Raw genomic sequence first — 26,062 nt, forward strand, 5'->3', positions numbered from 1 at the left:
TCTTTCCTGAAATGTAACTTCACCTGTTATACCAAATGAAATGCAGGTGATTAAAAAGTACAATATATCACTCTGAAATGTTACATGTTTCCACCGAGCAGTTCAGTTCAATACACTTTCTTTCGGTCTCCACTGTGTAAAGTTGTGGATGGTACCAATGGAAGCGTTCCTAACCGTCCCCATTTTTGGTCCCCCCTCTGTTGGGGTACCTAGCACACAGATCTGGTACTAAAAGGTGGAGCTGTGAACACTGCAGTCTGATTGGTCAATAGAGGACGGTCACTCTGCTCAGGGCTGAGTCGTGGCTGGTTTTGAGGCTCATGTAACCACTGTTCATACTGTGGAGAGGTTTATTAGTAAACTGTAACTATAAAATGAAAGGATGTTGTGCTGCCTCTCACAGCAGCTGGAGTCGGAGAAAAAATAACTTCATTCACTGGGCCGACTGCCGGCAACTTTTAAGGTGGTTTACTTGTAATGTAATCTGGAAATCCATCGGTCAAAAAAAAAGTTCTTCCTTTACCTCTGGAGGCACAGCCCGGAGTTTTTCGACTAACGGAAGTGCAGGGGCCTCGGCGATCACTGACGCCCTTCACTTCTGGCGGTGCCCCCAGGGAATCGCTGTGTTGTTTACAAATACTTCGGGTAGAAAACCAGCAGAGTTTAGCTATATATCACATTTTTCACGTCACTATATCACCATGTAGACTAATCTGATGTTTGTTAAGTCTGTAAACACAATGGTTGAACAAACGTTACTATTTCTGTGTGCATGTTTTGTAATAAATAACATTGTTATCGTAGATTAGCTGGGCTAACCGTTAGCTGTTAACGTTAGCCGTTAGCGGTGTCTGTAATAACCATAGACTGTATAAAAATAAGGTATTAACTCATTAAATGGTCCGTGAAAAAAATATTTTTTCCAGCGGATATCTTAGTTACAACATGATTGAGCTAGCAAAGCAGTTTTGTGTTGCTATGTGTGGTATTTATTCAGTTATGGGAAATCACGATGTCTAGAAAGCATCAGTGGCTGCAGCTGACAGGGACAGTTAGCAAAGCTAACATCAGGACGTCATCTGTTAAAAGCCTCCCGTTGTTGGATACGACATGAAACTACTCCAGTTAGCTCAATCATGTTGTAACTAAGACATCCTCTGGAAATAATTTTTTTTTTTCACGTTGACGAGATGGCGTTTTGGGTGGAGCGGTCGCTATGGACGTGGAGCTTGCTGTTTCTGTAGGCACACATTTCCTGGGGACAGGAACTGTGTGCTCGGCCACGCCCCCTCCATTGTGATTGGCAAAAGCGCAGTATCGTTCAAACTCAAAACCTCGCCCTCCCCCCCTCTAGTCGTCTTTCACACAGGGCTGCTGACAGATTCTACAATGGAAATTGCAGAATCTGTCTTGAGAGATTACTTGTAATGTTACTCAACTTTTAGTAATAGATCTTCAGCTGTTATATACATTAATTTTGACTGGGTTATGTGAGCTGCATATCTTCTAACCCTCACTTGAGAGAAAAAAAAGTGTTGCAGAGCGTAGTTCCTGTGAGCTCCAGAAACACTAAACCCATGAGCTTGCCTGAGAAGGACTAAATGCACAAACCCGCTATTTTTAAATATCTCATGGAGAGAGACTCTCACTGCAGCCTGTTTTCTTCTGTTCAGAAAATGTCGGCGTGCAGCCTCGTTCTGTGGACGATAAACGAGGTGCAGACTGATAAAGGAGGAAATACAGTGAGTGCTGGACGGAGCAGAGTGACTACAACCCAGCCCACATTTAAGAGTACTGTTGTGGTGGAAACCCTAGGGTCTACGTACCATGTCTGAAGGGTTACTGTTGGTTCCATTGGTACCATACTGAAAGTGTTTGGTGGAAACGCGGCTAAAATCTACCTCAAAAATTGTACTTCAGTGATGATTAGTCAGTCAACAGGAAATTAATAGACAACTATTTTGCTAATCAAATAATCATTTGGTGATTTTTTTGGCAAAAAAGCTTAACGTTAAATGCATAGGTGTAGATTTGGGATGTGTCCCACCCAAAAGTTGAAACGAAACAAACACTGTTGCTTACATGCCTAAATTGATGCTTTTCTTTGTCATACATGATAATAAACAAAACAGTTTAGATTTTCGGACTGCTGGTCTGACAAAACGTACCATTTATAGATGTAACTTTGGGCTAAGATAAATTGCACACGGTGTTTTCCACTATTTTCTGACATTTGATTGACAAACAATTGATCAAAAACAGTGTGGCAGATTAATCAACAATGAGAAAAATCGTTTGTCACAGCCCCATACTTAAGCACAACACTTGAGTAAATGTACTTAGTTACTCCGCCACTGCGAATCACATTCACAGAAACCACCAGAGAAGAAAATCTGATTCATGTCTTCACCTGAATGTGTTGCACACTGTCACATCTGCTCCTCTGACACGGTGGGAAACCTGAAGAACATGTGACTCAGAAGAAAAAGAAGCAGCTTTGATCTGTGACAAGAAAAAAAAAAACCTGCAAAGACTCAAACTGCCAGGATGTGACACTCATTACAACTCTGACAGAGCTCGTCGTAGTGCTTTTACATCCAACTCACAGCTGCTGGCGTCTGAGACACTGATGATACTTTAACGACAGTTTTTTTTTTTTTTGCTCACAGCTGGCCAATGGCTCCACTAACCTCTGTATCTAATCAACGGCTTGTGCAACGACAAATTAGACTGGAGTCTGTGGTTGATATTTATTGCCAAACTGGTGATCAGCGGACTTTTGGGACACATGTTCACCCTGAATCAGAGTGGATATTCAGCCGCTGTGTGCTTCTGTGGGCAAAGCAGACTCTATGAATGTGACTGTTATTGGGTATGACGTTTAATTCCCATTTGAGAACAAGCTGTGTTTTACAAGCAGGCATCCGTGAAGATGCACAGCGTGACACTGCGGAGATTATTCATACACATAAATTAGATTTAGATGAGAATTACGAACCATACATTACGCTCAAAAAGTCATTATTTGCCATACGTTTCTCAGTGGGGGTGTGAATTAGTGAGATGCCAGTTATTTTCTCACAGAAACACAATGAAATCTCTTGTTTTCGGTTTAAATTACACCTCCCCTCATTTACACAGTTGTTCTTATGTGTTTATTAACAATGGCTCTTTTTCGCAGCGTGTTACAAAATCCACCGCTCTCACCAGTGAATATTGAGTCAAGGTCATTTTAATGACAGGCTGACAGATGACCACAGCTGGGGTCATTACTCAGAATGAGTAATGTATAACACATGACTCGGTAGTTTTAAAAAAGGATACATTACATGACTTAATTACCTCCTGTAGAAGGTAATTAATTCAGGTTGTTCTCACTGTGACACAACAATCGCGACTACAGCAGAGTCAAACATTCAGACACACAAATATCAAAAGACTTAACCTCTTCATCTCTGCCTGAGTTTAGTGAGAAGAATATGTTGGCATTGTAAGTTCCTGCAAATCAAGGATATTATGTCAACTTTTCTATAGTGAAGCGATCTGACTTTGACATGGTCAAGGAGGCGGAAGGGCAACCTGGTCTCCCTCCAAAGTCGTCGAAATCTGGGCAGTGACTTGCAGAGTCAGACATCGACAGAAAAAGCTGTTCTTCATGTCGGCATGATACACGACCGGTTGCCATTAGTGTTTAACGGTGCCCAGTGGCATCAGTGGAAAACGTAGTGGGACAAGAACGAAAGTTAAGGCGACAAAAGTCCAAGTGGGGTGGGCAGGAGGGGTGGCTAATGGGTCCATCAAACACTGACTTTCACCCGGGAGAGGGGTGTTTGTGTCCTGTAAGATTATAAAGCCAAAAAAACATTGATTGGTGGTGTTGTACCGACATAGTGCGTTTATTTTCAAAGAGACTGTATGTAAATGTTAAATTTCCAGTAAAACAAAAGTGCATTTTGAAAGAAGACAACGCATGTAACAGGCAGAACTTGACACGGCATCCCAGAACGTCAACTTAACGCACCCAGGGTACCTTTCACATCGTATCCGGACGTGGTAAGTCCATGACCAAACGTCGATATGGGACGATGTTGGAGTGAGAATGTGTTGGGAGGGGTTGATGCATGCAGAGCTGCAGACCACTGTTTGAGACCCACAAACAACAACACCGGCTGTTTTTTAGTGAGTCACTGCTGCATTTCCCGAAGCTTTTTAGGCAACAATGTGGGTGTTTTTTTTTTAGCGACCCATCACTGTTTCTCCAGTGAGATGGAAAACTTGTTTTTAACAAAGACATCTCTCTGTTTTCAGCTGTTACTGTGCCACTACAACCATGGATTTTAAACTAAAACATGATATTTTTCTAACCATAACCAACTGTTTTTGGTGCCTAAACCTCACCACACAATAACCACAGTCGTCAGTGGCAGAAGAAAATGCTGGCATTGTACATTTCTGCAAACCCTGCAAGCCATTTGTACGTTTCATACATGTCATGTCAGTTAGCCTAGCAGGAGAACCAACATGGCATTTTTTTGTAACCTGATTTTTTAGGACTCTAATGGTGTCTAGTTGAGAATTTGAACTTGAATTGATGTCCAAGCTAATTGCTAAAAAATGATGATTTTCATAACTCCACCAGACAACATACAAAAGACAAATGAACCCACTAACCCACTAATTTTGACACTAGGAATTGAATGGAGAAGTCATTGGCATGCTACAACCACTTTTTATTAGTAAAAAAAGCAGGCAAATAACACATTTTAGGTTCATAACAATATTAAGTTCTACTGGTTTGTTTAGCAGTTGTCTCCTGCAATAGCCAAATGTAGCTACTTTATTATCTTCCATAAATCTCAAGGTTATTACATGGTCTATGACAGCAAGATGAGTCTGTTTCAGGTCGGTGAGGAGGACCTCAGATCAGACCAGGTGCCTGTTGAGGTGTGAATAATGATGTTGAGTGTTAAGTTGAATAAGCTTTGAAGTTTCACAATCTTACTTGTATATAATATGAGAGCTTTGTTCAATACAATAATCTGGAGTAGTTCTGATTATCAAATGTGAGGAACAAGTCCGCTACGTCCACATTGTACTTAAGGGAGAGCACCAGGTCATTGGTCCTCACAGAGAAGAGGAGCATGAAAATGAACCGCCTGCAGTCCATGTCTCCAAGGTGACGTAGTGTATGAGCTGACTTTGTCATGGTGAATGGTGTGTCATCTAGGCAGTACGCAACAAAACCTGACGTTTTCTGGAGAGTCACCGCTGTGTTTCCAGCGGCTTTTTAGGCAACAAATGTGGGTGTGTTTGGCAACCTGTTGCTGTTTTTCCACAGGGTTAGTGCCACGACAAGGTGTTGGCTTTTACAGAAACGCTCCTGCATTTCCTACTGGGATAGTGCCATAAAAAGCAGTTATCTTTAATTGAGACATTGCTGCATTTCCTGCCGGGATTGTGCCACGAAAAGAAAAAGAAAATTGCACCATTTTTGATTTAACAAGATTTCTTCTTTAAACACAGGCTTATTTCCAGGTGGCAATCAGGCCCCTCCATCCCACTGGACCCAGTGCAACTGCGCTGCTTACACGAGCCATGTTTCCATCAGCCTGTTTAGATGCATATCTAGAAGTATCGCATCAGAAAATTATGATGGAAACGCCAAAATTCAAATTAAAATCCCCTGATTCGCACAAACTAAAATACGCTCACTTTAGCCGGGTTTTGGTTGATTAAAAAAAACGGGGGATGGAAACAGTTATGTTCGAATTAAGTCTGACGTAGCACACCTCTCTCCATGGTGATATCCACACTCTGGGTCGGGAAGGTGGTAATGCATGTACAAGCTGGTTGCCAACCGCCAGAAAACGTAGAAGAAGAAGAATGCAAGACTTGTTTTGTTTCCAGTTCTGTGGAAAACTCGCACGAGTTCGTAGTTTTCACCAACATCCGTACATTTAATGGAAACACAGGATTCGTATTTCTTTTAATGCGCATTTCCCAATGATTCAAATCACTTTTGGATGGAAACATAGCTACTGTCTCCCTGAATAGTGCCATGAAAGGTTTTCTAAATTTTGAGAGACATCGCTGAATTTCCAGCGGAGATTGTGCCACGAGAAGTGGTTGGTTTGGGTTTTTGTTGTTGTTATTGTTGTGCTGAAACCTGACTTCACTTTAACCACAGGGTTGCCAAAACATAAAGTTTCAACGTATCTGCTAAATAATAACATATAAATGTAATGTATCCATAGTTTGCTGAAATGTACAGCGCCAACATTGTTTTCTGGTGACTGGGTTACGCTTTAAAATGTGTGAACATTAAACAACCTACAAGTACATCAAGTTCAAAAGACCAATATGCATCAGAACAAACTGTTACAGTGCGAGATATTCATGTTACATACAACCAAAATTAAATGTGTTTTCCATACATGTATTCCAATTGCTGAATTTCATCTTGTAAGTGTGTATGTGATGATTATGTGCACCCGAGTTTGTGTGTATGTGTGCTATCAAAGGCTCTTTATAGTGATATCAATATGAACTCTCGGCCTGGAGCTAATTGAGAGCCAAATTAACAGATGATAAAATGTAAAACTCTTGTGTTTGGTCTCTCGTCAATTTTTTCTTTGTGTGCTGAAAAAAGTTGGCTGAGATATAAAAGCTGAGCCGCACCAGCTATTTGAAAAATATCATTTTGGAAGGAAATCAAGATCCTGTGTGTCTGCTTCAGAGCGGATGCTGGAAATTTGACTAAAAATAATTAAAGTAGTTCAGTCAGTCGTACTCTTCATGGTCCTGCTCCTTTGATTTCTCCTTTCTAATTTCTTTTTACATGTGTTTTTCTTTCATATTTAATATGCACGGTGGGTTTTAAGATGTTAGAGAGACTCCTTCTGTTCTCATTAAGAAAAGAAGCATTTGCATATTTTTGATTTATGCTCCTATGGTTGAAAGGGCCATAAAATGTAAAGCCCCTAAAACAGAGGACTTACCTGTTTCTGTGGTGTTGTCGGGGGTTTTTAAGCTTTATATTGACAAGTCGTATTTATTACAGTTTTTGGCTGATGTGACAAAATTCTATGGAATAAGTTGCATGAAAAGAATTGAATCTCTGAATATTAGAGCTTTAGGATGAAAAACAAACAGAAAATACATCTTTGTTGGTATCTTTGTTCATATTGATGATCCTCACCTGGAATGAAATTCTTCATATACTGTATATCACTGTCCAACACAACCACCAGAATAAATGCTGGCATTGTACATTTCTGCAAACCACTGATGCATTACATTGGTACATGAAATGTTATGTTTCAACACGGCTGTGGTTTAACTGAAGTTAGGTTTTGCACAACAATAACAACAAAAAGCAAAACACTTTTCCTGACACTATCCAGGGGTGTAAATATAGACAGATCAGGCAGTATGGTTGCACTAGGGCCCATGGGGAGGAGGGGCCCAATTGCCACCTGGAAATACACCCGTGTTCAAAGAAGAACTCAAGTTAAATAAACAATGGAGTGATTTTCTACATATGCCCTCAAAAAGGCAAACCCATCTCCATCATGGCTTTCTGTGTCTGAAAAATAGTCAGTCTATAACAAAAGTATGTTTATTCTATATAAAATATAAAAAACTATTTAGTTAAACTCATAATTTTCTATTTTCTTTTGTAGTTTTTGTCATACACAGATATGCAATGATGATTGCTGGGTATTATCAAGTCTGTTAATCATGTGACGAGACAATACGATTCACAGCTAGGTGCAAAATCTCTTAAGTCTGACAAGCTGGGCACATCTGCAAACAGATATAACATAAGAGCAACAGTAAAACACACTGTTACGCCTAAATGTCTGTGTGTGCTTAATAACTACTAACTAAGGCGCACTAGGGCCCGTCATAACAGCGTGCACTGGAGCCCATCCTAACTATCCACTGGCACTATCCCAGCAGAGAATGCAGCAATGTCTCGGTAAAAAGTGACCGCTTTTTGTGGCACAATCCTGGTAGGAAACGCAGCAACATCCTGGTTAAAGATAACCACTTTTTGTGGCACAAGCCCAGCTGGAAATGCAGCGACATCTCACCTCAGTAAAAGCCAAACCCTTGCTGCAACCCCGGTCTCACTATGAAGTCGTTCAAATCTGGCGCTTGGGCAGTGACTTGTAGCATCAGACACTGGTGAAAAAAAGCCCTTCTTTAACGTCGGCATGATACGCAGCTGGTTGCCATTATAGTTTAATGGCGCTCAACGGTGTCAGGGGGAAACACGGTGGGACAAGAACGAAAGTTAAGGCGGTAAAAGTCCAAGTAGGGTGGTGGGGCGGTGGTGGTGGATGGGTCCAACAAACACAGACCATCACCCAGGAGAGCTGTGTTTGCATCCTGTAAGATTCCAAAGCCAAACCCTGTTCTTTTTTCCTAAACTCAACCACGTGTGTTAGCTGTTGAAGGAAAAAGACATCAATTTGTGTTGTACCAACGTAGTGCTTTTATTTTGAAAGAGACTGTATGCAGACGGTAAATTTCCTGTGAGAACCGAAGTGTATTTTGAAAGAAGACAATGCATGTAACAGGCAGAACTTGACATGGCGTCCCAGAACATCAACAACCAACACACCCAGGGTACCTTTGACATCGTATGTGGACGTGGTGAGTCCATGACCAAACGTCGATATGCGACAAGGTCGAAGTGTCACTGTGGCACTAGTCTCTATATACAGACTCTACATTCAGTGAATGTAGAGTCTATAGGCAAACCCTGGAGATCTTGCCTCCGGAAGAAGAGCGGAAGAGCCCTGGTTTCCGGTTGTAGGCTGTTTGTAGTCCGTGTGATATTGACCAATCACGTTTGAGCCGGCTGCAGTTGTTGCCAGGTTAAACGGTCCGTGTGGTGAACTAACGAGGCAGAACATAACTGGCGTCACTGCAAACTCTGAATCCATCGCAATTGTTTGGCATATTTACTTAAATGGAAGTTGGAAACGGAAATTCTCCCTCCGCCCAAATCAAACCGGAATGCCAAAAAATCAGGGGTCTGCCCCCAGAGGCTGTATTGCCGTCTGCCGGAAGTCAGACGCTGAATACAGCCGATGGGTTCCGAGAATGCTGTGGCACTAACCCCTAAACACACCCACATTTGATGTTTAAAAAGCCGCTGGAAACACAGCGATGACTCCCTAAAAAACAACCAGTTTTGTTGCATTCTGCCGAAGTCACACACCATTCACCATGACGAAGTCAACCTAGAAACATTGACATGACACGTACGAAACGTACAAAAGTAACTGTGGTTTGCAGAAAAACACAATGCCAGCATTTTATTCTGAGAAATCTGTTCCACAAAGTCAACCTCTAACCTGCAGGTATCAGTTAAACATCCCCAGCGAAAGATACAACTGAAAAAAATTCTTGAATCTGCACATTATTCACCTCTAGAGGCATCCGGAGTTTTATTTTATCACTGATTCAGTCGGAGGTCTTACGCTCTCCCAAGGGTGTTTCACTCCACCTACACTTCAGACAGTTACATAATGTTTTATCAGGGGCTTTAATAACCACAGAGATCTGCTAAAATGGGGCTCTGTGGCAGAGTCAGTGGAGCCCTCGAGCTGAGAAGGAAGAGGAACATGTAGATTTAAGTGAAAGGTGTTTGCATTTTGATCCTGGTCAGTTATTTACAAGGGTGAGTGTCTATTGAAGCATATGAGCTGGGGAAGATGAAGAACATCTGGATTTTTAGGTGCAGACTGCATTTTGAGCTATACCAAACTTTCAGTGGTGGACAGATGAGGGAGAAACCTTTATAGTGAGCTGTATTTCTTACTCTGGTGGGATCTCATTGGAGCTCCTGCACAGTGACACACTGAACTGTTAAACTCCAACCTGTAGTCAGAGCAGAGCAGAGCCTCCTACCTGCAGCCAGCTGCATCCAGCCGCAGATCTTGTACACGGTGCCGGTGCTGCAGAAGAAGAAGAGCGCGAAGCAGCCGATGCAGGTGAGCACCAGCACCATAGACATGCCGATGAAGAAGGAGGCGGCCTTGAACGCACCGGAGGGGATGGTGCTGAACTCGGTGAAGCTGCCCTGGCAGGTCAAGTCCCGGGACAGCCCGTTCCCGATGCAGTAGTGGAACAGCCCGAAGTAGCCCGCCTGCGGTGTGTCCATGCCGTCCCCGATCCAGTAGGGCTGGATGAAGCACACCACGTTGACGATGGCGAAGAGGATGGTGAAGATGGCCCACAGGACGCCGATGGCGCGGGAGTTGCGCACGTAGTTGGTTTGGTAGATTTTGGCAGCCTCGGAGGCGGGGAGCATGGTGGTGGTGGTGGTGCTGGGGGCCCCGGGGATCATCCTCCAGTCTGTGTGAAGGGGGGTCTGCTCGGTCCTCAGGATCAAACTCACATCTGCCGCATCTGATCCGAAAAAGGCAAAAATCACAGCTTTGAGCAGAACTTGTTCTCGGATTTTAATTTCTCAGACTTGAGTCACAGATGTGTCCACAGCATCACTGCACTCTCGTCTCCATGGCGAGCTCGGGTTTTCTTTCCTTGTGTTTTCCTCTGGTTTTCATTCATCACTCTCGCAAACGTGCGCTCCGTGGAAAAACACAATCATCAGGAGCACATCCTCCCGTGGATTCATCCTACATCTGTCCTCATATTCACTAACATTCAGCCTGTGGAAAATGTCGCTGCCAGAGTCGTGTCCAGAGCCGGAGAGTGTTATTCCTGTGTGATTCAGTGTGTGACAGCTCGCTGTAATGGTCCGTGTGTGCTCGACGACAGAGCCACAGCCGCAGCTCAGCTCCTATTGAATTAGAGTAGGAGGATAGCCTCGGATATCACAGGGCCAGCCCACATCCCTTAATCCCAGCATGACGTATTGTTCCAGTAACACGCGCGAAATCTTAAACAGACACAAGTGAATAATGAAAAACAACAAGTGGAGCTGATTGTCCCAAATGTAATGCTCATATAATCCCACAGCTGCACCAACAGCCTGTTAGCGGGGTGTGGACACATGCACCAAGAATTACTGCACATAAATGTCTCTATTCAGCAATAATATTTAGAACAGTAATAAAAGAAATAACATAAACTAACAAACTAACATCCAGTGTCTGTCTGACCTAGTCATCAGAAAACTACAATAATGTTTCCAGAAATTGCTTGGTTTTTTGGGGGTTTTTTTTGGCAAAAATATAGCCACTGTGATGTAAAATATGTATTTAACATTTACATCGTATATGTGATATACACATTAATTACACTGTGTAATTATTCTTAGATTATATCTATCATTATATAATTATACGATCTCGTATATATCTAAATATTATATATATTATTAAATGTAAATAAATAAATATATGTTATATAACATAGTAGCCTATACTAATTTCTTATAAATGTTATAATATATACAATATTTTATTTAAAATATTGCATACATTAAATAATATTTATAATATATTATTATACTATTATTATATATTTATTTAAATTTAATAATATATGTAAATTGTTATATAAATATATGTAAATATATCATTAAATTAACTAAACTAACTAAATAAATATATGTTATATAAATTAATTATGTATTATAAATGTTATATAATATATGCAATATTTTCTCTCTATAAAATATTAATAATAAAAATATTGCAATATTATATAGTATTGCATTTATTATAAATTAGTTACAATATATTATTATATTCTATTATATAATATTATTTATTTATTTATTTATTTATCCATAGTTTCTCCTGGCCTGGGATCAATAGGACCCTATAATTATAAAAATCTAAACATCGTCAACAATAATAAAGTCCCAGTGTCCTCAAATGAGTACTTCCTAATTAACTTCCTAATTAACAGTGTCTCATCTTGTTACTGCTGCTACAAAAATTGGTCAAATTTGTTGCCATATCAAACTACACACATAACTTATCATGAATAAACAAGTTCCAACCGTAAAATGTGATTAGATTTTGGACCTTGTCCACTTCTGTGTCGGGATCAGCTGCAGACTGACTTGGCAGAGATGGCTGCCATCTTGTTTTTTTTTTTGTTTTTTTGTTGTTGTTTTTTTAGCACGCATTAGTGTATAGTGGTCTCACTACCACTAGATGGCAGACAAAAGTGTCCACAAACGAGGACGACAAGTCTAGGTTAAACCCAAGTAAACCCAAAATGTGATGTCCTCATATGAGGTCTCAGCAGGATATATATATTTCTATACTTTTTCAGTAAAAATACTGAACACCATGTTTGCATTACTATCATCCTGTGCAACTATCAATCATGAACATACAGTAGGCCTATCTGTATAAGTGAAAGGCAGTGCTGGGAAATAACTTGTTACGTATAATTGAATTACACAGTAAATGTTATTGCAATCAATTATAGCTACTGAGAAAATATATCTACAAAAGGGGTTACATCCACAATATCGCCTATTCTTTTGTGTAAAAAGTTTATATGTAGGATGTAACATTCTTTCTGTTGCTTTGCATCTTTTCCTGTGCAGGAATGCCTGTTTTTTGGCCTATTCCCAGGCATTTTTTAGCTTTATTGCCCACTTTAAAACATTTGTTAGAAAAGTAATTAAAAAATATTCAAATGTAAGTAATACATCATCAAAATGGTAACATTACATATCACATTTTTAACAGGGTAACTAGTAACCTGAAGCCTATTTTTATTTCAAAATTAACCTTTCCAACATTGATAAAAAGGTGTATGTAGTGTATATAGCTTTTATATTATCTTAAATTTACCTTTATCAGATTTGTATTTTTGTCGTATTTTTATTCTTATGCATCACTCAATCACTTTTTTCCTTTTTTGTTTTGCTTCTGATTATATAAAGATGTATGTGCGTGTGTTTTAAAAGTATATTAAAGCATCTAATGAGCTTTAGTTCCACAAAACTAGTTTTAGAGCCAAAGACTCCATTACCCATGATTCTGTGTGTGATATCTGATTGGCCAGTAACCGAAGACTGTCATTTGACGTAATCCGAAGGCGCGCGCGAATCTCCTGTGAGTGTGCTCAACTGTTTGTTTGTGATTTTAACTTTTAACGTCGCTTTTCACCGCATTTTGAGTTTGTTACACATTTTATTCTCAGTTATGGACATTTCCATGATACTCTGTCGTGTTCACAGTGAATAATTTCCTACAAATTTCCCCGTTTTGGTCGCATTTTTACAGAATACCGTCGTGTGTGCTTTAACTGTACGTGAAAACTAGCTAACGTTAACTTGTAGCTGTCACTAACCTCTCACAGTGTACTTCACATACACGGTGCTGTGGTTGGTAGTAGGAAGACCAGGATGTTAGCGCCGTTACAGCACCCAGGATATGAGGAGGAGAGGCTGCAGAGGGTCTCGGAGCAGCTGCCCTGCAGAGAGGTCCAGGCGGGGATGCTGCTGTCGCTCATGGGGCAGGTATGTAGGCTGGTGTCAGGTCCTGTCAGCGCCGGGGTTTCGCTCAGGTAGTTACCCACTAGGCTGTGTGCACCTGGTCGCGGGAGCGCGCACGTATTAGGTGGAGGTGGATTTTTTTTTACATTAGTAAGTAACAATAACAACATGTTGATTGTTTAACGTGTGAGTGTTGTTTTAGCAAGAGGTTTTGCATGTGCCACTTTATTAGGTACACTTGTTCAACTGCTCATTAACGCAAATAGCTGATCACATGGCAGCAACGCAATGCACTTAGGCACGCAGACATGGTGACCTGCTGAAGTTCAAACCGAGCATCAGAATGGGGAAGAAAGGTGATTTAAGTGGCTTTGAACGTGACATGGTTGTTGGTGGCTACAGTTCACACAGGCTCACCAAAACTGGACAATAGAAGATTGGAAAAACGTTGCCTGGTCTGATGAGTCTGGATTTCTGCTGCCACATTCAGATGGTAGGGTCAGAATTTGGCGTCATGGATCCATCCTGCCTTGTATCAACGGTTCAGGCTGCTGCTGGTGGTGTAATGGTGTGGGGGAGATTTTCTTAGTACCAACTGAGCATTGTTTAAACACCACAGCCTACCTGAGTATTGTTGCTGACCGTGTCCATCCCTTTATGACCACAGTGTACCCATCTTCTGATGGCTACTTCCAGCAGGATAACACACCATGTCACAAAGCTCAAATCATCTCAAACTGTTTTCTCGAATATGACAATAAGTTCACTGTACTCCAATGGCCTCCACAGTCACCAGATCTCAGTCCAATAGAGCACCTTTGGGATGTGGTGGAACGGGAGATTCACATCATGGATGTGCAGCCGACAAATCTGCAGCAACTGTGTGATGTCATCATGTCAATATGGACCAACATCTCTGAGGAATGTTTCCAGCACCCTGTTGAATCTATGACACCAAGAATGACCGCAGTTCTGAAAGCAAAAGGGGTCCCACCTGGTACTGGCAAGATGTACCTAATAAAGTGGCCTGTGAGAGTAAATGTGTAAAGTTAGGGTTTAATATCTTTATAAAATTATGTTTCATCGGATTAATAGTTATTCCTGTTATAAAAAAAACATTTAATCAAGTTACATTTGTCCATTTTGCATTAGGGTATTGGTTGACATAGTAATATTTAGAAATGTTTAGAATGTTTAATGTTCTTTGTATGAGAATGAACTTGTGTGTGTAGATTGTAATTGATCATAATTAAATGTCACATTTGTATTAAGTGAAAACGTTTCTTCTTACAGCCACACCAGTACAGCTACCCTTCGATCTTCATCTATGGTCATCGGGCTTCTGGGAAGAGTCATGTGTTGCATGTCCTGCTGAAGGAACTTGAGGTGAGAGACATTTACTAAAGTTTGTTACAGATGAAAGAGTTTGACTCAGTGTCTACTTCAGGCTCATATAAACCTGAAACAGATGCTGGTACTTTAGCCATGCGGAGCCTCCTTCGTCAGACTGCTGAAAGAGCGCTTAGTCCTTGAAAATATATCTTTTATTTTTAATAAATTTTATTGCAGCTCAGAGAAATCTCATTTCTCAGTGTGCACAAAGCTTTGTGTTTGTACTTTGAATGTGTGTGTAGGCTTATATTTCCTTCCTTGATTTAAAATGTATGAACAGAATCACAAGGTGTCTGTTTTAGATTTCTTCCCACCCTTTGCACCCATACTTTGAGCTTTTCCCCTTCGGGGAGACGTTATAGACAAGTAACAGCCACAGAAAATGTGCGCAGAAAGTCTTTCTTGCCGACTACAGTTAGAATGCTTAATGCATCACCTCATTATCAAATTACAGACATACGTACAGCTTTTTGTTTTTGTTGAATTTATGTTTTGGTTAATCAGGTTTTTTCTTGAGATGTTGCAACAAGTTATTATTATTTTCATTGTTTATAAAATGTTAGAAAAGGCAAAACCCAACACAACGTCCTCAAATGTTTTGTCCACAACCCAAAGATATTAAATTCACTGTGATAGAAGAGTAAAGTACCTAGAAATGTGAATATATTGACATTTAAAAAGCTGGAATCAAGTATTGAAGATGTTTCAAATACTCAGAATCGATATGTATGGATAGATTGACATGTTTGACTCCTCCTATTGTAACAATAAAAAACAGCAGGGGAGATTTTTGACAGTTTCTGTACTTAATGCTTCACTGAGGACAGATTGTAAATGTTCAGTGTGCACCAAATACAAAGCAGAGAGCCAAGACAATGTGTACTTAACAATATCAAACTGACTGTCTCTCATCATCCCTCCTCCTCTCTGCAGCTTCCTCACGCCACAGTCAGCTGTGTCGAATGTGTTTCAGTTGCGTTGCTGTTTGAACAAGTGCTGCTGTCCTTCTTTGGCTGCGACGCCGCCTCGCTGCTCCCCCGCAGTCCCTCCCTGTCTGACTTTGTTCGCATCTACAGACAGCAGCGCTCCCAGTCTCCTGCCAAGCAGACGCGATACATTGTGAGTGCCGTGCACTTTATGCCCAGCCACGAAAAATCACTGCTCACTTGAAACATGGCATCACTGTAATCCATACGACATCAAATAATTTATTCTTTGGCTGTGTCACTGAAATGTTTGTGTGATAATATGATTAGTGGTAATAACACATGCAAATAGATGCTGAAACAAAGCTGCAGATGCATCAGCCTGGAGAGAGTACATGTGATTTTCAGCCAGCACAGGAGCGCCTTTAATCTAGTATTTTGGAAAGTGAACTTGCAGCATATTAAGCAGTAATGTGCCGTGATAAAACAGCCATTCACTGCCTCTATAGTTTACTGAATATGGATGTTACACAGTAAACTCAAATGTATATTTTCCAGATGATTGAAAAAGCCGAGCTTCTGAGAGACACCGATGCCAATCTGCTCCCTGCTCTGCTGCGTCTCCAGGAACTGGTGAGAAAGTGCAGTGTGTTATCTATCAAGTGAGCCACTTTATTGTTGTAGCGCTGTGCGGATGATGAAGAGTAACTCAAGGAGCTTCTTTTGTGATGAATGACCTTGAGCAGAGTGTGTGGAGCGCTTTCATAGCGCTGTTAGGAGAGAAGAATGGTAAACACTCATGGCATTTTAATTAAAGACATCAGGAGTCAAAAGACCATTTGTGTTTTGTTCCTGTGAAAGCTGTTTGCTGGTGGGTTGTGAGTGTTTAGAGGAATCGGTCTTCTCAATGTCATGCCGCTTCAGTATGGCCACGCAGGAATCTGAAGTGATAATTAGGATGCGGATTTACACCTATGTGAAGGCTGACAGGATGTTGACAGGTTGTTGTGTCTCTAATGTGTGTTAGTAGTAGTAGTAGTAGTAGTAGTAGTGCATTATCTATGCAAAAAGGTTAACATGACAGATTTACTGCCAAGTGTTAGAGTATATTTTATTATAGTAGCAGGAAGGCACAAGCAGAGGTCAGAGTGTGTGTTACTTATGATTATGGCGATGCAGGTATTTGCATATTTAAATTGACACTATGCAAGAATTGTTGGTTACTGTTTGTAAACAGTATTCCCAGTGAAAGTGACAGCCAGGCCCCGATAAGTCATTTGGAACAAGCTTTGTTTGCTTGGTGTTTTGCCTCGTTTTACTTGCATTTTACAGTGTGTGCGTCTGATTTTCCTAGCTTCCTCTTTGATGCATGGTGCTTATGTTTTGGCACCTTTCTAAGTTCCAACCTCACCTGCATGCTGTGCCCATAAATATCCGGACCACAGCAAAATAAGAAGAAAGTAAGAAAATACAGGACTAGACAATGACGAGCTAAAAATAGATCTTGATAAAACTAAGCATTCACACCAGGATAGTCCGGGGAACTTGGTTTGATTGGGCGGGGAGTGCCGAAAAGTTTCACACCTTCATTTGGTTCGGTTCACTTTCACACTGCACTTTTTAATGCGGACCAAACTGCCTGGACAACGTCACGCAGTTACAACAGCTGCTCGTCTGGGGGCGGTATTGCCCAAATGGACCTCTGATCAGGAAGAAAGAAAGCAAGAGGAAGAAGAAAACCCAGCTCATCGATTGGCCAGGACCGAAAACGGACATCCATCCTCTTCTGTCAAGGACCTTGATATATTGCTGTTGTAGTTTTGATCCGCCTACCGATTAAATCCGCATGCCTCCATCCTCTCCTTAAACAATTTCAAAACTGCTTCTCTCGGTTTGCGCTTTTGGCTTTCTTTGTTTTTTTTACCCAAAATGCACTATGCTCTACGTCACTTCGTGTCTTTGGTTCACTTTCTGTCTTTGGTTCACTTTCTCTCTTTGGTTTGCTGGATATGATGCGTTCGTTTTGTACTCGGAGGTCGGAAATTCCCAGTTCCCAGTCGGAAGTTTAAACTCAAACGCACCTTGAGATCAGATTTCCAACTCGGAAACTTGGAGCAAACGCATCAGCTCCGACTTACGAATTCAAGATGGCTGCCGGTCACATACATAGTGAGTAAACACTCTGCTAAAGTACTGTTTATAGCAATTTTGTCTTATTTGTTTTACATTAGGTCAGCCTCATCTGTGGCGTTCCTCAGTTGGAGTGCATGATGGTTTTGAAGCTGTCTATACTCGGAAAGTGCAAGGGCAACAAAGGCTTTCTTGTGAGCATCTATGTTTTTTTCCGACTTGTCCACCGTTGTCAACTAGAATGCAAAAACTGTTTTTCCCACTTCTGACCTCCGAGTACAAAACGAACGCACCAGTAGTCCGTTTGCATTTCCCACTGTAAGCACACCGCACGTGTGTTCACTTGCAAGTGAACCGAGACCCCCAGTTTTGGTCTGCACCAGGGTTTGAATGAGCGTTCACATCACTCCAAACGAACCAAACTATTCATGAGAGCGAACCAGGGTTTGTTTTAAGTGGACCAAATAGCGGCAGTGTGAATGTGTCATAAGACAAAATCTATGCTTCAGTTTCGTTGACGAGATGTGATGAAAATGTTTGTGGTCGACTATCGGACATTGAGAGCTGAGAATGGCTGTGCTTACAATTTTCAAATGCCACATGAGCAACGGGCTGGTAAACTCCAGTATAGTCTGTGCCAGGATGTTCCGCTGGCCAGCGAAAACACTCACACCAGAGCAGCGTCAGCCGTTGGTGCGAGCTGTGAGCTGTAATTCAGCAGTTAATAATCAGCTGCGTGTGTCTGACTGTAGATGGTGGAGCTGTTGAATAGATGGGTGGAGTTTGTTAGTTGCAGCGGTGGCTGTTAGCAGTTAGCTCCACTTGTTAGCCACTGATTGGCAGTGGAGCAAGCAGCCACTGGCCGCCTGACTCCACTCAGTCCGCATTGTCTCAGGAAGGTTTATGGGTTGATGTTGTTAAACAGGCAGGTAGGAGGCGAGAAGAAGGAGATGGAAGTTAAGTTTTAATCACCAACTCTGTGAGAGGACGTGAGTTTAAACCTCCAGTCATATAACCTCGATAAAACTACAAAATCCTCACATTTAAACAACTGTAACTTGGGAATGTTTGATGGTTTTTGCTTCATAAATGACTTAAATGATTAATTAACTATCAAAATTGTCAACCGACTTATCAATCCAGCATTAAATGAAATACACAGAACATTAGACATAAATACATATAAAACATAAATTGAAAGAGACAGCAATGCCTGTAGCCATGGCGATGTACTGTCACTGAGTCCACATTTACAAGCCACTGTTACATGATATGTGTCTTTCTTCCTCTGTGTCCTCGTCAGGTTGAGGACAACGTGACCGTCATCCTGCTCAGTGAAATCGTCTGGGACAAGTTCAGACCAAACACCGGCTGTTTCGAGCCCCTTCTGCTCCATTTCCCCGACTACAGTAAAGGTATTATCGTTCATGCGCTCGCACACGCTACATCAGCCAGTGTCATGAATAAACTCCCTCCACGCTGCATAATAATGACGTGCACTTGGCGGATGCGGTGTGAGATTTGTACCTGTGATTTTGTTCTAACACTTCAGGCAGCGATTGTGGAGGAACGTTGCATTATCAAACACCACTGTATAAAATCAGCACTTTACAGGGGGTGAATCGTTGTGTACGATATGTGAGACCAGACATTGCTTTTTATAATACCTCAGTGTCATTGGTGTTCTGTGTGTGTCTGTGTGTTCATGTATTTGAAGGTGAGCTGCAGCAGATTTTGTCCCAGGACAGACATCCTTCATATTCCGCTGAGTTTTACTCGTCCTACATCAACATCCTGCTGGGAGTCTTTTACTCGGTCTGTCGGGACCTCAGAGAGCTGCGCCACCTGGTCAGACACACACACAACACACACACTCATAGCTCAGTAAAGATTTCTCATTGTTTTGATTTTCTTTCACTCTTTGATCATCGATTTCTCTTTATTCTCTTTTCAACCAGGCTGCCCTCAACTTCTCAAAGTTCTGTGAGCCATTAGCAGAAGGAAAAGGTAAAGCACACAGAGGCGTATTCATTCATCTGACAGCTGATCAATATTTAAAGATACCTTATTTCTCCCTTTTCTTTGTGTTTATTTGAAGAGAGATCTCTCTATCATGTTGAAATGCCCTTAAGCTGTTTTAACGTTTTAATAGTTATTTCTTTAAAATTGCATTATTGATTTTTTTGGCCAACTGGGGCAAAGCTTTGAACACAGTGTTGACATATTATCTCCATATAAAGCTGGTGAATGTGAATGTGTTAGCAAACTGATATACACATCCTCCATACACATAGCAACATAAGTTGGCCAATCACAGTTCTTACATTCCTCGTGTGGTTACCTGGTAGGAGGGGCACGTCAGAAACAGCGCAGGTACAGCAAAACCCCTAAATACAGAAGTGTAAATGAACCTTAAGATGAAAAAATGCTGTTCTTGTAGCTCTGTTTTGGTCCCCTCTTGGTCTGGTGTGACAAAAATATCTGGATCTTTAGCTGCTGGGTGATCAGCTTCCATCTCGGCTAGTTGCTAACTTTGTGTGTGTGCCAGTTAGGGTTCGGTACTTTTCACTTTTACACCGATACTGTTACCAGGGGTGCTGGAGTGGTCATGGGAGTTTGCCCATCCTGGATTGCCCCCTTCGGGTTGGGGGTAAGTTACTGCCCCAAGCGAGGGAGCCCAGGTATCTCGGGGTCCTGTTCATGAGTGAGGGTAAAATGGAGCTTCTGCAGTGATGCGGGCGCAGATGCGGCCTGTCATGGTGATCAGGAAGCTGAACCTGAAGGCGAAGCTTTCGATTTACTGGTCCATCTACGCCCCAACCCTCACCTATGGTTATGAGCTCGGGGTAGTGACCGACAGAATGAAATCACGGATGCAAGCGGCCGATATAAGTTTCCTCCGTGGTGTGGCTGGGCTCAGCCTTAGAGATGGGGTGAGGATGTTGGACATCTGGAAAGAGCTCGGAGGAGAGCTGCTGCTCACATTAGAGGTGTAAGACCCAGACCCAGAACACACTGGATGGATTACATATCTCATCTGGCCTTGGGGCCCCCCAGGAGGAGCTGGAAAGCGTTCAAGGTTTCCAGTGTACGTGTTGACTTGAGTCTGGTGATAACTGTCTACGGGTTCATTACTACAGCCTTCACTACATCTTATACATCATACAGTCATTTAATCCATTTGTCCTTCCTGTTTACATCCCTTTATTAATAAGCAAATCTTGAACTCGTCATATGCTGTAACTGTGTTTTTACAACAATGCTGCTGTGTTTTATGTCCTCAGTGAAAGAGACTGACACACATAAGCTGTGGAGAAACATCGAGCCTCATCTGAAAAAAGCCATGCAGACTGTTTACCTGCGAGAAGTGTCCAGGTCTGTGTCCCTTACATCAGCCTGCTAATGAACTGTGTCACTTCTCTCCACTCATTCTAGTAATTCTGCTTGTTTACGGCCGTCTGGCAAACAACACGATCAAGCGTGATTACTGAGCGCTGTGTTTTATTGTCATAGTTATTGTCCTCTCCTGTCTCTGTTCAGCCTTCAGTGGGAGCAGATGCAGCAAATGGAGGAGAAGGAGAACGGAGCCGTGAGAGGTACCAACACACACTGAGCGCTGTGGCACTCGGTGACGTTTGCAGAGCAGATGTTAAACTGTAAAACAGCTGATAGGGTGCAGTGACACCCTGGATTCATGCTAAAATTGTGACTTATTTTTAACAGCATATCTGTGCATCACACCAAATATAAATCACATTATCACCAAATCTCAGGGTTGCGCTGAACATCATGATGTACTGTGTGAAAGTATATTTAGTTTTCTGGATATACGGTGCATCTGACGCGTTGCATTTATTTCCCCTCAGGTTTATCTGCTCACACTCATGTTGAACTGCCTTATTACTCCAAGTTCTTGCTGATCGCTGCCTACCTGGCATCCTACAACCCTGCCCGCACAGATAAACGCTTCTTTGTAAAGGTACAGGAATTTTATCTGACAAGGTTTGAGAATCTCCCGTTAAATTATGCCTCTGTAGTTCTTTCTTATTGGAATCAAGAGTCTGAGGATAGACAGTATTGTGTGTTGTACATATTGTAAAGCCCTCTGAGGCAGGTTGGTTATTTGTGATTCATGCAGATTAAATTGTTTTGTCTTGTGTGAATTGATGAGTTTGACATGCCTTTGTTTCCTCCCCACAGCACCACGGTAAAATAAGAAAAACAAACTTCTTGAAGAAAAATGAAAAGGTGATTATCTTAACATCAACACAGGCTTTGACTCACAGGTTTTAGATATAACCTCTTATTTTAATATCAATATATTCTGTCTCTTTTGCTAGACAAGTAACCATCTTCTGGGACCAAAGCCGTTTCCTCTGGACCGCCTGCTTGCCATTTTCTACAGCGTGGTGGACAGCAGAGTCGCCCCCACTGCCAGCATCTTTTCCCAGGTCAGCGTCCAGTCATATTTAGGCTACAACCACACGTATACATTTTTGTTTGAAAACACATAAATATTGCTGTGTTAACACCTAGTGTCCACACTACTTCGGCGTTTTGGAATCCCTAAAATGGAGACCTTTGAAAACACTGCTGACCCTGTTTTAGTTTGTAAACTCCACGGTTGTGTTTTAGTCTGGATTGGTGGAAACAGAGACTTTGGAAACGATGACACAGACAACCATCTTTGCTTACTGATTGGGTCTTATCACGACAGATCAAGCCCACAGCAGCAGAAGTGCTTGGCTGTTGAGCAGCACTTGTTGGTGGACTTGCTGCAGTTTTGGCCCAGATTGTCATGCTCTCAGTGTAGTCGCTGGGATGATTGTAGTATTTCTCATCCTGGTTGGCACCAACTGACGCCATATTTTGCAGACCGTCTTTGACCGTGCGTCGTCACCTTTCAAGTAGCCAAACCACTTTCAAATTACTGATGTTGTGTAACCTTTTTTAGCCACAATTCTGTCTGTTTTTGAGGATAATGCAGCTCTTCTTCAGCTTCACTGATGCTTTGCTCCTCACTTCCACTCATTTGCCCCTTTTTTCATTATGTCCACGCTACTTTCAATTCCTCTTCACCTCAGCACAAGTTTTGCAATGGAAAAATGGGCGTGTACAATGACGCGCATCACTTAATACTGCAGACTGACTGACAGCGGTGTGTTAACTTCTGCTGCTTGACACGCTGTTTGGATTTATCTAGATCTGTCCATATCAAGTAAAAATGGCTATAGTTTATCATCATCATCGACATACATTTTATTGCGATCCTGATTCTAAATAGTTTTATCACCCAGCTCTACCGCCCATCATCTACTGTAGGTAATACACTGACCATGCATATGCACCTGACACAACCTCTCTTCAAAAGATCTGAGCTGTGCTTTTTTTGTGGATTGTCTGAGATTACTAGACTAATAAAATAAAGATGAACGATGTCAGCACAACACTAAAATTATCCATCCAAAACTTCAGTAGTTTGGATGGCTCAAACTCAATAATTGTCTGTATACATGCCTCTTACTGCTTTTTCAACATGGCCGGTTCTGTTAGAGTTAAACTGAGCTCTGAAGTGCTTTAATTTTGTCCTTCATTTAGTCCTGCGGCGCTTGTAATCTTTCCAGTGATTGTGGCTCCCAAACATAGCTGCAGGAAGTGTAATGGGTCTGTAAAGTGGCTTCTACCGAAGATAAAAAAAATATTTAATACATGCTTTTTCCCCGTTTTCCAGATAAGCAAATGAAAGAGAATGCACACTATGATAATAAGGGTTTTAAATGACATTTTTTCCATTACTAGGTGCTAATGGCACACTGTTTTGTGTTAAACCAAGCCTAATGACCACAGTGCCTCTGATGAGAGTTTTCTACCCATATGGTCATGAGTTGCGGGATCCGTGGCCAAATGCTGATCTATTTATGGCCCTGAGCATGAAATGGTTTTAGGAAATTAGCCCCGACCCATATCTGTGCAACTGGCTCTCTCTATCACTTAGTGCCACACATCAAAGTGAGGAAAAGCTGTGTTTAAAGAAGTGGAACAGAGAGTCATTTCATGTTTCCCCTCTGTTCTCCATTTAGATCTCGTCTCTGGTGACCCTGCAGCTGTTGACTCAGGTCAGCCACGACGACCAGCTCGACGCCCCCAAGTACAAATGTGCCGTTTCTATGGACTTCATCTGTGCCATCTCCAGGTGTGTGTGTGTGTGTGAATATGACTGAGGCTAAAGCCCAATTATTCAAGTGACTTGACCTTTCTTTTGTCAGTAATAGTGTGTTTTGTGTGATTTATCTTCCAGGACGGTGAATTTTGAGATTGTCAAGTACCTTTATGACTTCCTGTGAGGCTGCTGAGAACAAAGGAGAGATGACACACTGTGACTGTAAGACAAAAGGGGGATTTATACATTTAGAGATAAGCAGAATGAGGAGCTCAGACCATTGTAGGGAATTTTGTGGAGGAAAATTCATCCAATTATGTTGCTGCCCCCTTGTGGTTGATGAACGAGATTACGTATGTCTTGTAAAGTCTCTCAGAATGTGAAAAAAAAACAACTGTTCATGTTAAATATTTGCATCTGTATAAAATAAATGCCATATTGGCAATTTTGCTTTACATTTGTTTTGTTCAAAACCTCTTTTAAGTTATCTAAGTCCAAAGAGTCTCACTGTAGTCGAGAAATTTCTTTTATTTTTTTACTATAGCCCCCAGCCTGTCTGTAATATAGGTCATCCTGTTTAAAATAATGGGGTAAAACAAGATGAAAACGATGCAGGTTGAGCATGTTTGCCTGACACAGAGCGACCTGGCATCATGCAGGTGAATCATCGTCCTTGCTCAAAGGGAAGATTTTGTTTCCGTGGTGTGTCATCTTTGTTTATGTGGTTGTATGAGGCTGTACACTGACCTCATAGAATACTAGATTCTGTAATGGAGAACATTAACAAGCTTTTATAAAGGTTCAGTGTGTTACAGGTCCTCCTTTAACTGTAACCTTTAATCTAAAATACATTAGTGGTTCCTAACTGTCAAAACAAACCACTGTCAGTGTGTGACCCCCTGCAACTGGTTGTATACGTCTGCCAGTTGTTTGTATTGTTATATTTAACAAAGCTCGTCCTAGCTCATGGTAAATATCTAGTCTTTCTAAAAGATGGTTTATGATATTGTACAACTCAGATGCTCACTCGTTTTTTATTTCTAAACAAGCAGTTTTTTTAATATAGAAATGAAATCAAAATGCAGTCAGACGGGGAAAGACAGAGATACTGCACTGATGTTGAGTGACAGACCTGTCTAGGTGTCTCTCTCTCTTCCATAAATGCTGATTTAATACTTCTCCACTCAGCTATGTCTTGGGAGACTTTTGGTTTCATTATTTCTCATGTCAACTGTTGACATGTTGTTAAAGTAAAATATTAACCATAGTCTGGTTGCTAGTACAGCCGCGGACAGTGCACAAGGTGCCAGAGCTCTGCCAAGACGCTAATCAATTCATTCCTGGAGCCTATCACAACGGTCACTGTGCAAGAGGCACAGTTCACCCTGGACAGGTCCCCAGACTCTAACAGGGCTGACACACAGAGACAGAACCCACCCACATTCACACCTACTGGCAATTTAGAGTCACCAATTAACCTACATGTCTTTGGACTTTGGGAGGAAGCCGGAGTACCCAGAGAAAACCCACACTGACACAGGGAGAACATGCAAACCGAATTTCTTGGTGTTTGAGCCACAGATCCCTGGTGTTTATATCAACCCTTTGCTGAATTTCTTAGTATTTGAGCCACAGATCCCTGGTGTTTATATCGACCTTTTGCAGAATTTCTTGGTGTTTGAGCCACAGATCCCTGGTGTTTATATCGACCCTTTGCTGAATTTCTTGGTGTTTGAGCCACAGATCCCTGGCGTTTTTACTGACCCTTTGCCGAATTTCTTGGCGTTTGAGCCACAGATCCCTGGTGTTTCTAATGACCCTTTGCTGAATTTCTTAGTATTTGAGCCACAGATCCCTGGTGTTTATATCGACCCTTTGCTGAATTTCTTGGCGTTTGAGCCACAGATCCCTAGTGTTTCTAATGACCCTTTGCTGAATTTCTTAGTATTTGAGCCACAGATCCCTGGTGTTTATATCGACCTTTTGCAGATTTTCTTGGTGTTTGAGCCA

The 26,062-nt window shown here is 41.6% G+C and overlaps 2 protein-coding genes across 3 annotated transcripts in view; one reads left to right on the forward strand and one right to left on the reverse strand.

The window, feature by feature from the left end:
- Positions 1-12,211, reverse strand: part of lhfpl3 (LHFPL tetraspan subfamily member 3) — a 70,534-nt gene extending 58,323 nt beyond the window's left edge. Inside the window, exons 1-2 of one of the 2 annotated variants that reach the window (XM_049566503.1) lie at positions 12,015-12,211; positions 9,925-10,918 (exon numbers count right to left, since the gene is read on the reverse strand). In XM_049566503.1, the coding sequence (XP_049422460.1) occupies positions 9,925-10,363 (439 nt within the window). In that variant the 5' untranslated portion in view covers positions 10,364-10,918; positions 12,015-12,211. Of the gene's footprint in view, positions 1-9,924; positions 11,043-12,014 lie in introns of those variants that run through there. The other variant, XM_049566502.1, reaches the window with a different exon arrangement.
- An 830-nt stretch (positions 12,212-13,041) lies between these two features.
- orc5 (origin recognition complex, subunit 5) lies at positions 13,042-24,468 on the forward strand. The gene is made up of 15 exons (XM_049566490.1): positions 13,042-13,061; positions 13,309-13,468; positions 14,738-14,830; positions 15,770-15,955; positions 16,321-16,395; positions 19,196-19,307; positions 19,610-19,740; positions 19,851-19,899; positions 21,177-21,267; positions 21,433-21,488; positions 21,759-21,871; positions 22,093-22,140; positions 22,233-22,343; positions 23,973-24,085; positions 24,191-24,468. Exons 2-15 carry the CDS (start codon positions 13,355-13,357, stop codon positions 24,234-24,236), a joined length of 1,338 nt encoding a protein of 445 aa, XP_049422447.1. The 5' UTR covers positions 13,042-13,061; positions 13,309-13,354; the 3' UTR covers positions 24,237-24,468.
- Positions 24,469-26,062: the final 1,594 nt, after the last annotated feature.

Source organism: Epinephelus fuscoguttatus, linkage group LG22 (assembly GCF_011397635.1).
Source record: "Epinephelus fuscoguttatus linkage group LG22, E.fuscoguttatus.final_Chr_v1".
Classification (NCBI taxonomy): Eukaryota; Metazoa; Chordata; class Actinopteri; order Perciformes; family Serranidae; genus Epinephelus; species Epinephelus fuscoguttatus.